This window comes from Phoxinus phoxinus, assembly GCF_949152265.1.
Source record: "Phoxinus phoxinus genome assembly, chromosome: 22".
Lineage (NCBI taxonomy): Eukaryota > Metazoa > Chordata > Actinopteri > Cypriniformes > Leuciscidae > Phoxinus > Phoxinus phoxinus.
Window position 1 is genome coordinate 5,060,709 of NC_136897.1, and position 12,101 is coordinate 5,072,809.

The 12,101-nt window shown below is 38.6% G+C and overlaps 1 protein-coding gene across 8 annotated transcripts in view; it reads right to left on the bottom strand.

Annotated features, from left to right (window-relative positions):
* The window catches only part of pbrm1 (polybromo 1), a 25,863-nt gene continuing 13,762 nt past the window's right edge, over nucleotides 1–12,101 (bottom strand). For 3 of the 8 annotated variants that reach the window (XM_079597939.1, XM_079597940.1, XM_079597941.1), the window contains 13 exons: nucleotides 11,472–11,629; nucleotides 11,099–11,353; nucleotides 10,478–10,623; nucleotides 9,646–9,803; nucleotides 9,263–9,446; nucleotides 8,983–9,187; nucleotides 7,771–7,972; nucleotides 7,525–7,674; nucleotides 5,213–5,368; nucleotides 2,023–2,072; nucleotides 1,650–1,863; nucleotides 1,347–1,400; nucleotides 306–610 (listed from right to left, as the gene is read on the bottom strand). In XM_079597939.1, coding sequence (XP_079454065.1) covers nucleotides 438–610; nucleotides 1,347–1,400; nucleotides 1,650–1,863; nucleotides 2,023–2,072; nucleotides 5,213–5,368; nucleotides 7,525–7,674; nucleotides 7,771–7,972; nucleotides 8,983–9,187; nucleotides 9,263–9,446; nucleotides 9,646–9,803; nucleotides 10,478–10,623; nucleotides 11,099–11,353; nucleotides 11,472–11,629 — 2,105 coding nt within the window. In that variant the 3' untranslated portion in view covers nucleotides 306–437. Of the gene's footprint in view, nucleotides 611–1,346; nucleotides 1,401–1,649; nucleotides 1,864–2,022; nucleotides 2,073–5,212; nucleotides 5,369–7,524; nucleotides 7,675–7,770; nucleotides 7,973–8,982; nucleotides 9,188–9,262; nucleotides 9,447–9,645; nucleotides 9,804–10,477; nucleotides 10,624–11,098; nucleotides 11,354–11,471; nucleotides 11,630–12,101 lie in introns of all 8 variants that reach the window. The other 5 variants (XM_079597945.1, XM_079597946.1, XM_079597943.1 and 2 more) reach the window with 4 other exon arrangements.

Genomic DNA, 12,101 nt, shown 5'->3' on the forward strand with positions numbered 1-12,101 from the left:
TGTCACTGTTAGTTTATTGAAACAATAGACAGATAGTGTCCATTCCAAAATGATTTTAGCTGATACAACTGGGATGATATGAAAAATAGGCCTATTAACTTCTTGCCATACCATTTTACGAACCAAGACCCAAAAACGGCCATTTCTACATTCTTTCAGAACAATCCTAACTTATTCGCCTCACAAATTACAATGAACAAACATTAAGGTCAACACTTTAAAGTTCAACATTTTATGAAAATGTTTAAATTGGTCTAAGAACATTTAATAGTCAACATACAAAATCAGCCAATTGAAAGTGCTATCAAGAAACATCAACACTAACGAAGCCAACAGACAATATTTAGCATTACAAACCCCTAAACAGAACGTTATTCGTTCACAACATGAAAACACTAAGAACAGCTCACTGTGTAAGAATAATAAAGAGGAATGCTTCAGATGTTTTGGATGTTATACGTCTGTTGAATGTTTAGTGTGTCTCGCAGCATTAGGTCCCGGAGTCGCCACAGAGCGTCCGCCATGGTCTTGTGAGCGCCCTTGCTCTTCAGCCAATGAGAGGGCAGACGGCTCTCCTGCTCTTTTGTGAGCCGCACATCTTTCCTGCGAGCTGGACACACACACACACACACACACACAACACACACACACACACACACACACACACACACACACACACACACACACACACACAGGCAAGCACACACACACGAGTCACGGCATTTGGCTGGTTTAAGATTTCAGAAATTAAAGACGGACTTGTTAACAGTAGATAATACACATTTATCTAATATTATTAATAATTATCTAATATAGAGGTACTGTGTAACATACAATATCGTTTAACATTTCAAAAGACAGTAAAAACATTTGTTACAAAAGATTTCTATTTCCAATAAATTCTGTTCTTGAAACTTTATTTATCAAAGAAACTTGGAAAAAAAACATATTTTTCCACAAAAATATGAAGCAGCACAACTGTTTTCAACAATGATAATAAGAATAAGAAATGTTTCTTGTTGAGTAAATCAACATCATGTGACACTGAAGACTGGAGTAATGATGCTGAAAGTCCAGCTTTGATCACAGGACTAAATTACATTTTAAAATATAATAAAATAAAAAACAAGCTATTTTAAACTGCAGTAATATTTTACAAAATTATATATTTTTTTACTGTATTTATGCTCAAATAACTGTACCTTTGGTGAGCATAAGATACTTTAAAAGCATTAAATAATCCTACCAACCCCAAACATTTTGAACAGTAATGTGAATGTTTATTTCATTTATAAACAATAAGTTCATAAACCAATAATAATATAAAATAATATTAATAAACTTACTTGGTATTGTGAAATACGCCAGGACGTAAATTATCCCTTGCTTAACAGATACAGCTTTTAATATTAAAAAAGGTATTAGTAAATGTTGAGATTAACTTCAACAATGATTAATAAATGCTGTAGACATTTTTTCATTGTTAGTTCATATTAACTCATGTAGTTAACTAATGTTACCAAATGAAACCTTATTGTAAAGTGCCAGATTTTTTTTCCGGTGACATCTAACCTTAAGCCACCTAAGTATCTGCATCGGCAATTTTGGTCGACCACTAGAACATAATGTAGATCTGCCTTCTTACTCACCAGAGAGTGTTTGGTCCCATTTGCTGACAGTAGTGGACTCAGCACTGAGTCCTTCAATATACTTCAGGTAAGCCTCTGAGTGTAGCAGTCGCTGGGGTTTGGGTGGAGGAGCCACGAATATGGGGGTGGAGGGCTGCTGTAGAGAGGCCGTCCCAGCCTGCCCCTGTCCCGGGTAGGGTGGTGGAGCCTGTTGGCCTGAGTTCAACACACCCATCTACAGAAACACAAAGATTCAGAACGACTCGAAGTGCAGAAATGATTCCATTCAATCCAACCGTTGTTGTTGTTTTTGCTGCCAGAGATAACATTGCATCAACATTAAGCATTCATATAAACGCGAGATAAACGCGAAACCATTCAAAATCAGCATTACCTGAGTCCCATAAGCACTTCCTGTTGAACCCGGGGCCATTCCATTCATACCTGTGAAAGAGGTATCAGCATACACTGAGAATGAGAGACTTTCAAAGTAAACTGATACCCTCAGCTCTTTCTGTTCATGTTGATCTGTGTACATAACCAGTTCTACAGTGTTGAAACCATTAGAATCTGATAGTAGTTTATGGCATAATCCACAGAAATGAAGACATCTGAAGTCTCATATCAAGCAAAAGGAGAAATTGAGATTTTTTTCCACGTTGATCATATAGTGAGTGACCAGGGGCTGTCAAGCTCCAAAAAATGTGCAGTGAAAGTACTGCATCTGACTCGTGTAATAAAGCGAACTTTCTGTTCGGAGAAGATCGAAAGTGAAGTTGCTATTCGCTGAATGATAAGTTTTGTGCCGGGTTTGATACATTTAGGGCTGTTGCTGACACAAAACTGCAGGCCACCTTCAGAAGAGGTAGCGTGGCCGAGCGGTCTAAGGCGCTGGATTTAGGCTCCAGTCTCTCTGGAGGCGTGGGTTCGAATCCCACCGCTGCCAATTATGTTTTGTGGGGCAGTTGTGGCCTAATGGTTTGAGAATTAAAGAATAAATGTGTGTGTGTTGTTCGAATGTTATCTGGATCCAATACATCATTGGCTTTGTCGTGTGACCTAGCTTCAGCGTCCTGCCATTTACAACTCCTCTCCTGTGGCTTCATGGGATAGTAAAGTGTCTATTGAATGTGGACTCTGGAATCTGGCAGAAGTAGTAGGTCATTTACAATGTACTTTTATCTACTGGCTTGCGAATACTATGTATTCAGAAATACTTCTGTTTTCGCATGCTGTTTTTCAGACACTAGTAGAGAAGTATGTATATTCAGATGCAGCGATACTGTGTTTAGTCCCTTTTTGAAGCTTAACTGCTCCTAGTCACTATTGCTTTCGTTCTAAAGAACACAACTTAAATATTCTTCAAAATATCAGTAACACTTTATAATAAGGTCTCATTTTTTTAACATAAGTTGATGTGTTAACTAACATGACATAAAAATGAGCAATACATGTTTACAGCATTTATTAACCTTTGTTAATGTTAGTTAATAAAAATGTTCATGTTACTTCACATGCATTAAATAATGTTAACAGATACAACCTGATTAAAAAAAGATATTAGTAAATGCTGAGTATTACATGAACTAATATACTTAGTAATATACCTACTTCAACACCACCTGTTTAGCCCCGCCCACTAATTCACGCATTACATGAAACTCATTATAATATGCAAAACTGTTATCCAATTATAGAAGTGGGTGTTTACTTCCAAGTCTTCAATGCGACACGCCCATAAAAACCGAGCGTTTCAGGAGCTAGACTCAAAACCAGGGTAGAAAATAGCTTATTACTTACTCATTTAGATGTTTTTGAATGTAAAAACCAACCAAACGTCATAAGTTGACCTCAGACAACAATATACAATTTTTTAAAAAGCCAGTTCATGACCCCTTTAAATCCTTGACTCACGACGAACAAAACATTCAAACGGTTTCGAAATTCTTGAGTATTTTGGATTTTTCGAAAAACCTACTTTTGCAAAATAGTCCTAGGTTTTTGCCCGATCGGAACCACACCAGTGCAGAACGATTCTCTGGAATCTGGTTGTCAATAATTATATATAAAAACTTTGAGTCGCGTCCGCGGCGGTGAGGTGAAGTTCGCCAGTGAAGTTTGAGCGGCTGTCAGACAAGATTAACGGAGGCCGGTCGTAAGGAAACTCGCTGGGACTGTTTGAATCACGGCCCTAGAGGCCTGTGAGAAATTCAGAAGAAATCGTCCACCAGGGGGCGCCTTCACATTTTTCACATACATAAAGGATCGTATATCATGAGATTTTTCGAAAAAATGCCCACGAAATTCATACCGTATGGTAGAACTCCTCCTTCTGAGCAACTTGTCCTCTAGGACCGCTGCTGTCAATTGAATTGTTTCGCAAACAAGTCCTAGGTTTTTGGCTTAACCTCGATAACTGTTAAAAAGCTTTAAAACATATATTACCTTAGTAAATTGCCTGTTTTGGCTTTAAATGTTTTATTCCATCTATGATCATGGTGGTTACAAGCTTGCTAAAGAAAACATAATACCTTTTTACGCATGTGCTTAAAGGCCTTAAAGCGCTTGAACCCCGTTATTTGCTGCTTGCAGCTATATTTAATCTGGTTAACGTTAGTACCGTATTTTCCGGACTATAAGTCACACTTTTTTTCATAGTTTGACTGGTCCTGCGACTTATAGTCAGGTGCGACTTATTGACTGAGATGAACCAAGAGAAAACATTACCGTCTACAGCCGCGAGAGGGCGCTCTAGTTGGCGGAGTTGTTCAGAAGCGACACTGAGGAAGAACTCAATGGATTCAGTGTGGAATGAGATCGCGGGAGCTTGGTCTTTGTTTACCGGTAACTTGTTGGACTCGCTGGCTTAAGTTAATTTAGTCTATTCAGCCTCACAGGTATATGTTCTTTATGCTATTGTGTAGCTAAATAACTGTTAATGTGTTATGTTAACATACCGGACACTTATTCAGCCTGTTGTTCTGTGTGCTATTGTGTAGTTGAATAACTTGCCTTCCCAGATTAAATGTCTGTTCTTGGTCTTGGATTTTGTGAAATAAATTTCTAAATAAATGCGACTTATAGTCCAGTGCGATTTATGTTTTTTTCCTCTTCATGGCACATTTTTTGACTGATGCGACTTATACTCCGGAAATTACAGTAATAAAAATACAACTGTTCATTGTTAGTTAATGTTAGCTCAGGTCCATTAAATAATACTAACAGACACAACTTTTTATTTAAAAAATGAATTATGAAAAGTTGAAATATTAATAAATGCTTTAGAAGTATTGTTCTTTGTTAGTTCATGTTAACTAGTGCAATTAACTAATGTTAACAAATGAAACCTTTACTGTAAAGTGTTACCACAATTTGGTGTTGTACGAATGAAAGACATGAGGGTGAGTAAATGATGACAGAACTGTCATTTTTGCATGAAATATTCCTCAACAGAACATTGGGAGTCTCTTGGTTTTGTCTTGGTCAGTTTGCTCTATGGTACAGGTAGCCCCTCTTGTTAGGATTGGAGAGGCAGACAGGAAGCAACTGCGAGTGGGGACGTGTGGCTGTGAAGTGGTCCTTACCCAGATACGGCATGCCAGGCATACCCCACGGGAAGTGGAGTGGTAAGGCAGGCATCCCCATGGGATGTAGAGGGATGCCGGCCATGTTAATCATGCCATCGACAGGCCCCTGAAAGGGCAGCATGGGTGGCCTGTAACTACCCAGCATGCCTTTTCCTTGGAAGAGGAAGGTGGCGACACAACATATGCATGCATCAGTATATCATGCAGTTATGAGAATGAATTCATGCACTACATGTAAAACGAAAATGTATACTACAATTAGAGCATGTAAGCTGATTTATCATTCATGATGAAAAGTGAAACCCAAAACACACACACACACACACACACACACACACACACACACACACACACACACACACACACACACACACACACACACACACACACACACACTGGCCACCAGAGCTCACTGAAGAAAGTGGTTCTGGGCCTGAAAAATCATCTTTGCATTGGCGGCTGGTACTTGCAATGGAAGTCAGAACCTTACCATGTAAAGTACACTTTGTTCAACTGCTTCGTTCTTCTCCGATTAAGTTGAGCTGCAAAGCTACCCCAGCAGCTATTTTAGTATTTATTCATATTTTGAATGATCTTTTACTTTCATATTTTCACTTCATATTTAAGTTAAAGTCATTTAAGGTTTTGTTATTTTAAAAAAAAACAAATAATTTCTATTTAACTTTATTTTTAATTCAGTTTTATTAATTTAACAACTTCAATTCAAACATATTTTATTTCAGTTTTTTAACGTACATTTTTAAAATGGGAAGTGTTTTCATCTAATATTTAGATTAATTCGGATATCTAGCACTTTTTAAAAAATAGTTTTAGTAAACAAAAAAACACACTAGCCTTTTTATTTTTGTTATCCATCTGATCATTTTAGGATTGCACCAATTCTATACTATTCTGGTCTATATAAATTAATTAAATTGACACTAAAATCATTTTAATTGCTACAAGTGAATTTAGGCAATTATGTAAGGAATAATTGACTCCAGGCCGTTGAATTATTAGAAAAATAATGCACACCCGAGGTGGTAATGCGGTCACGACGCGAAGCGGAGTGGCCGTTACACCTCGGGTGTGCATTATGTTTCTAATAATTCAACGGCCTGGAGTCAATTATTCCGCTCATACTACAGTTACCACACCTCGAAATATTGTTCAGATGATGTATTTCAAGACGTTTGTAAAGTTTTTGTCATTAAAACGCTCTTGTATGTAGGACTAATTCCTTGCGCATCTAAACCCATGCTCTGTTGCTAATTCCAAAACGTCATTTTAGAGTTAGTAACGGAGGTTTGAGCCGCTGATAGCAGAGTAATGCTGGACACACACTAACCACTAGAAACATTCTCTGACTGTGAATGCAGCAGATTTTAAACACCGCTGTGAACACAGACTGAACGCACTGAAAACGTGTGCATGATCAGTCATAAGTATCAAATTACATTCATAACCGGCCTTAGAGAGAAGCATGTGCATCAATATTATTATTTATTTATTAATTCAATTCGTTTTAATTAATTTGTTCATTCTTTTTTTCTATTAGTGACAGTAGACTAGACTAATAAATGAAACACAAAGCCCTTTTAACAAGTATAGGCCTATCAATTTTATTTATTTGTTATATTATCTTCAATAATTACGAAAACCTGTGCAACAGGACTATCAATTTATTTAAATATTCAGTTTAATTTTCTATTGATTATGTATAGGACTGTATACTTTATTTATTAAAATTAAACTGCACGTTTCCATTGATTGTGAAGTTAAACATTGAAAATTGCAAATCAAGCGCATGGGGCTGCAGTTTTTCTTGTTATGAATTGTATCCTATTTTCCGTTATTACAGTTGACTACGCGAAGTGATATGGAACTGTAATGAGGTCAAGACCTGCCTGGAACTACTTTAGCCGTGCGGTTCCCTGAAAATAATTGCACACCGTAGAACGTTTGTCAACCAATCAGATTCAAGCATTCAACGGCCCTGTAGTATAATTGGGGATAAACAACCCGTTACGTCATTATTCAGCTCTCAAGTCAGTGGAAACGGATAATTTCTGAGCCCATGGCTGAGCACCATTCCAATGAAAAAGGAGCAGTAGAGTGTCATGATTGTTACAGTTCATGCAGTAACTCTGATGGAAGATAACAGATGTTAGTTTTGAAATTACAGACACCAAAACATGGCAGCTTTGCGAAAGGAATGAACTGGCTGGAGATGGCACTGGAGATGAGTGTGTTAGCAGTTAGGCTTCGTATTGCAGCTCTGTGTGTCCACCACACCTGAGAGGGGTTACCTGCCATAGGCGTCATGCTGTGGCTAAGCATCCCCATGGGGGTCGGGGGGGGTACTACCCCCATGAGCGCCCCTACTGGGGTACCTGCTCTCGGGGAGTTCTGCGCTGCTCTTTCTCGCTCCTGCTGCTCCGCTACCTTAGCTGCCCGCTCTGAATCGACCACAAAAGATAAAAACAATTTGATGTTTCATGGAGAACCTGAAGACATTGAAGACAGTGTCCATATATGATTTCCAGGCACTTTACCTTCATACTCCGCTTTCTTAGTGGCCTCAAGGTTCCTCCACTCAGTGCCCACCAGTCGACTGAGTTCTCCGAAAGAGAAGTCAGGGTGCTGGGCCTTGATGACAGCTCTCATTTCACTGCTGAAGAGGATGTACCCGCTCATGTTGATCTTCCTCTTTGCCCCCTCCTTCTTCGACAAACCCTTAATGGACTTTGGTGTGGACTGTGGGAAAATGAGAAGCTGATGATCTAGTCTTGGCCTTAGACAGGATGCATAAGGCTACTCGTGCTACTTTAGATTCAAATCACATACAAAAATACCAAAATCACTTGCTTCAATATGATTGGCAGGATTCTATGTAACGGGACAGCTTTACTTTATAGCAATTTGCTAACTTTCTGCGGAAAAACTAGTCGCTGGAACTGAGCTACCACTTTGTGGCAAGCCGTTTTGCTGTTAAAAATGCGAGACGCAGGTCAGTGGAATGAAAAAATGCTGTGTCATGTGTGAGAAGCTGCTAAAGACGCGAGACGTGAGCGCAACGGTTAAAGATGTCAGTCTAGTGTGTGTCTACATTGAAAAACAATGGAAAAGTAGCGCAGTGGAATGCAAAAACACGTTCTGTGTAAACAGCCCCTAACATTGCTTAATGTTTCATAATGATACAACATTATTCTAGTCATTTTGAAAATATTAATAATCTAGGGCCAGATTTACTAACAGCTTGTGCCAGCACAAACCCTCTTTTGCCGTTAAAAAACTACTGTCAGGATTTACTAAAGACACGCGGGGAAATATTCAATGCATGGACGGTTATTTTTATGGCTGATCTTATTGCATATGCATTTGTAGGAGTTTCCCCTTCAGACACAACATTTATGGGAGGAGAGTATTTAAATGAATCATGCAAGGTGATTTACTAAGGTTTGCACTAGTCAATTTACTGGTATTTGCACCATTTTTTACTGGCATTAACTTAAATCTGATGCTCATTTGCACTGCTCTTGGTAGATTGTGTTGGTCATTATGGAAATGATCCGGCTGCGTCTGTGTCCTTTTTGTTTTACATCGTCAGTAGATCAAGCGCAGAACTTTCCACTCCATCGGTGCTTTTTTGGTTTTCCACTCTCCCGATAATTTTCCCTGTTTAGTAAATCTGGCCCTAAATCTAATAATGACCAGTTTACATGTCCCAAGTTGGCAGTTTTCATTCAACAACAGAGACTGCAGACCTGCGGGGGGGCATAATGCAGCATGTCCATGTCACCGGTCAGCTGAGTCTGAAGCTGAGGCATGCCGTGAGCATCAGAACCGTCTCCATCATCATCACCCAAATCCTCCAGCTCTTCATCCGTCATGTCCGCAAACTTGGCCTCCAACTCTTCGATCTTCTTATCGAGCAGAGGAGACGGCTCCTTCTGAGGCACTATGAGCTTTCTGACAGAGAGAACCAAAAGCATGAGTTCAATGAAATCAAGTTTTATTTTTCTTTGGATTACTGAAGCAACTGACCGAAAGTAATAGATTTCATCCTCGACTACTTTGGCAGACAGAGAGAAACGCTTCAGCCCTTTAAACTTCTTCATTTGCTTCTCGCTCTCGATGTAGCGGCTCTCACACAGCAACACATCCTCCTCCGGCATTTCAGTTGGCCGGCATGACAGGAAATCTTTGAAAGAAGACACTGTACACTTCCCTGAGGACAAAAAAACACTCCAGATGAGGGAGAAGACATGGTGATAAGATTTAATCCGGGAAACTAACAAATCACTTCATGTAATAATAGTCCTTTCAATGTAAATAACTCGGTGGCAGAGTCCATGTATTTCAGTCAATGTTCTTGAAACCACTCAGTAATACAACTGTGATGATGGGGCCAGCCAAAATACTGTTACCTCCGATACAGGTCATAGGGCAGGATTCTTCCAGGTTACTGAGGAATACTTCCTTCTTGTAGAACATCTTAGTAGGTTCATGCTCGGTCTCCTCGGGATGGATGAAGATGGGCCCGAAAAAATAGGCAGCTCCATCTCGCACCCACATCTTCTCTATCCTATTACAAGACAACATCATTTATATATCAGACAAGACATAGACATGGCCCTAGGAATATATCACTCAAGTCATATCAAAGGGATAGTCCTGTCATCAGTTACTCATCGTTATGTCGTTCCAAATCCATAAGACTTTCGTTCATCTTCGAAACACAATTGAAGATATTTTTGATGAAACCAGAGAGATTTCTGTCCACTCCATCAAATCTTTCACATTTCAAAAAGTTTATAAAGACATGAAGTCTCCTGCATCGATCAATATTATATAATAATAAAAGCCTAAATGAATCTGTTGATCATATGAATCCATTGTATGTCTTCAGAAGACTTAAATCAATCAATTTATATGAATTACTTTTGTCTTTAAGAACTTTCTGAAGTGTCAAAGTTTTGATCAATGGACTTTCAATGGAGGGACCGAAATATCTCAGGTTTTATTAAAAATATCTTCATTTGTGTTTCAAAGAACAACAAAAGTCTTCTGAGCGTGGAATGATATAACTGTGAGGACTTGTTGACAGAACATTTTTATAGTTCCTTTTTGTTCTTTTCGAAGCTCTACATTGTCCGTTCCCATTTGATTTCATTGAATGGAAAAGAGCAGCATGAATATTCTGCTAAATATCTCCTTTTTTGTGAATTGCCATTCTGCGTCTCGTCATTGGTACCCTACCTGCCCACACGGTTGCGAACGAGCCCATGAGAGCGGATGTAGACGCAGTCTCCCACTTTCAGCCACATGTCGTTGTAGCAGAGCTGCTCGTAGTACTGGCAGCCCGGCTCGCCGTTACTGACCTCCATGGTAACATCCTCCCTCTCCTGAGGAGGACACAGATTGATGGTCAGGTAGCATGTGTCAAAGATATTCAATATCAGTCAATATACACTGCCACTACCCAACAAAGTTGCTGTTTGGATTTAAATAGGCAAATTGACAGTTCTTCTAACCCTAATTGATGGAGTGTGTAGCTTTTCATTTCTTAAACAATCATGTGTGAAGACACATTATGACCATATTCCAGGATGACATTGTCAAGATTCATCAGGCTCCAATTGTGAAAGAATAGTTGTGAGGGAGCATGAAGAATCATTTTCACAGCTTAAATTCATTGAAAGTATTTGGGGTGTGCTGGAGGAGACTTTACAGAGTGCTGGACTCTTGCATTGACAATACAAGATCTTGACCAAAAATGTATGCACATTTATTTCCATCAAGAGGTGCATTCATTTTTGGTCAAGATCTAGTATTTTATTCAATTAATGTATTTTTTCGGCTGGGCAGTGTATGTCTTACCTTATCAATGATAGATGGTAGAGCTTTACCATCCTCTACCACCTCAGGAGGCTTTTCACTGTCCTGTTTGGGTGCAAACATGGAGGCCACCCGAACCACAGGCAAGGTCACCTCACGAATGACGAACTTCACCGAGCTCAGGGGCATCGTCCACATCTTGATCTTTTTGAAGGACTTGGTTTTAGCAGAATAACGAGACTCGCAGACAAACACGTCTTCAGGTCGGAAGCTGTCAGGCTGAAGCTTGAAATACTCCTGAAAAATAAAGGGTTTTATCAGAGCAGATTTATAATGTTTTTAAAACGTAGTATTAATGTAAAAATGTATTTTGTCTTATTGGGAATGTTTTGGACTCATCGCTGAATGATATTACCTTCACAAACATGACGACGCATTTGCCCATTATTTTATTGACAGGAATTTTGTTGTAATAGTCGCTTTTGAAAACTTCTTTCTCAAGAAATTTGCGTGTTGCAAGATGAAATGTTTCGTTGGGTCTGTAGAACCAGCAGCCATAAAGCCAGTTCTCTCCTTCATGAAAAGATACATACACACAGTTTAATAGCTACACTACTGTTCAAAAGTTTGGGGTTGGTAAAAAAAAATTCACGTTTTTGAAGGCTGTATTTTAAAAACAAGTAAAATCAATGATATTACAACTTCAAATAACACTTTTCTATTTCAAAATATATATATATTTAAATTAAATGCATTCATGTCATGGCAAAGCTGAAGCATCATTACTCCAGTCTTCAGTGTCACATGATCAGAAATCATTCTTACATGCTGATGTGCTGCTCAAGAAACATTTATTCTATTATCATTATCATTATTGAGCTGCTTTTTTATTTTTCTAGAAACCATGATTTTTTTTTTTTTTTCAAGATTCCTTGATGAATAGAATTAATTTGAAACAGATTTTTTTTTAAATTGTCTTTTCTGGTCATTTTTGGTGTATCCTTGCTGAATAAAACTATCAATTTCTTTTATAAAAAAAAAAAAA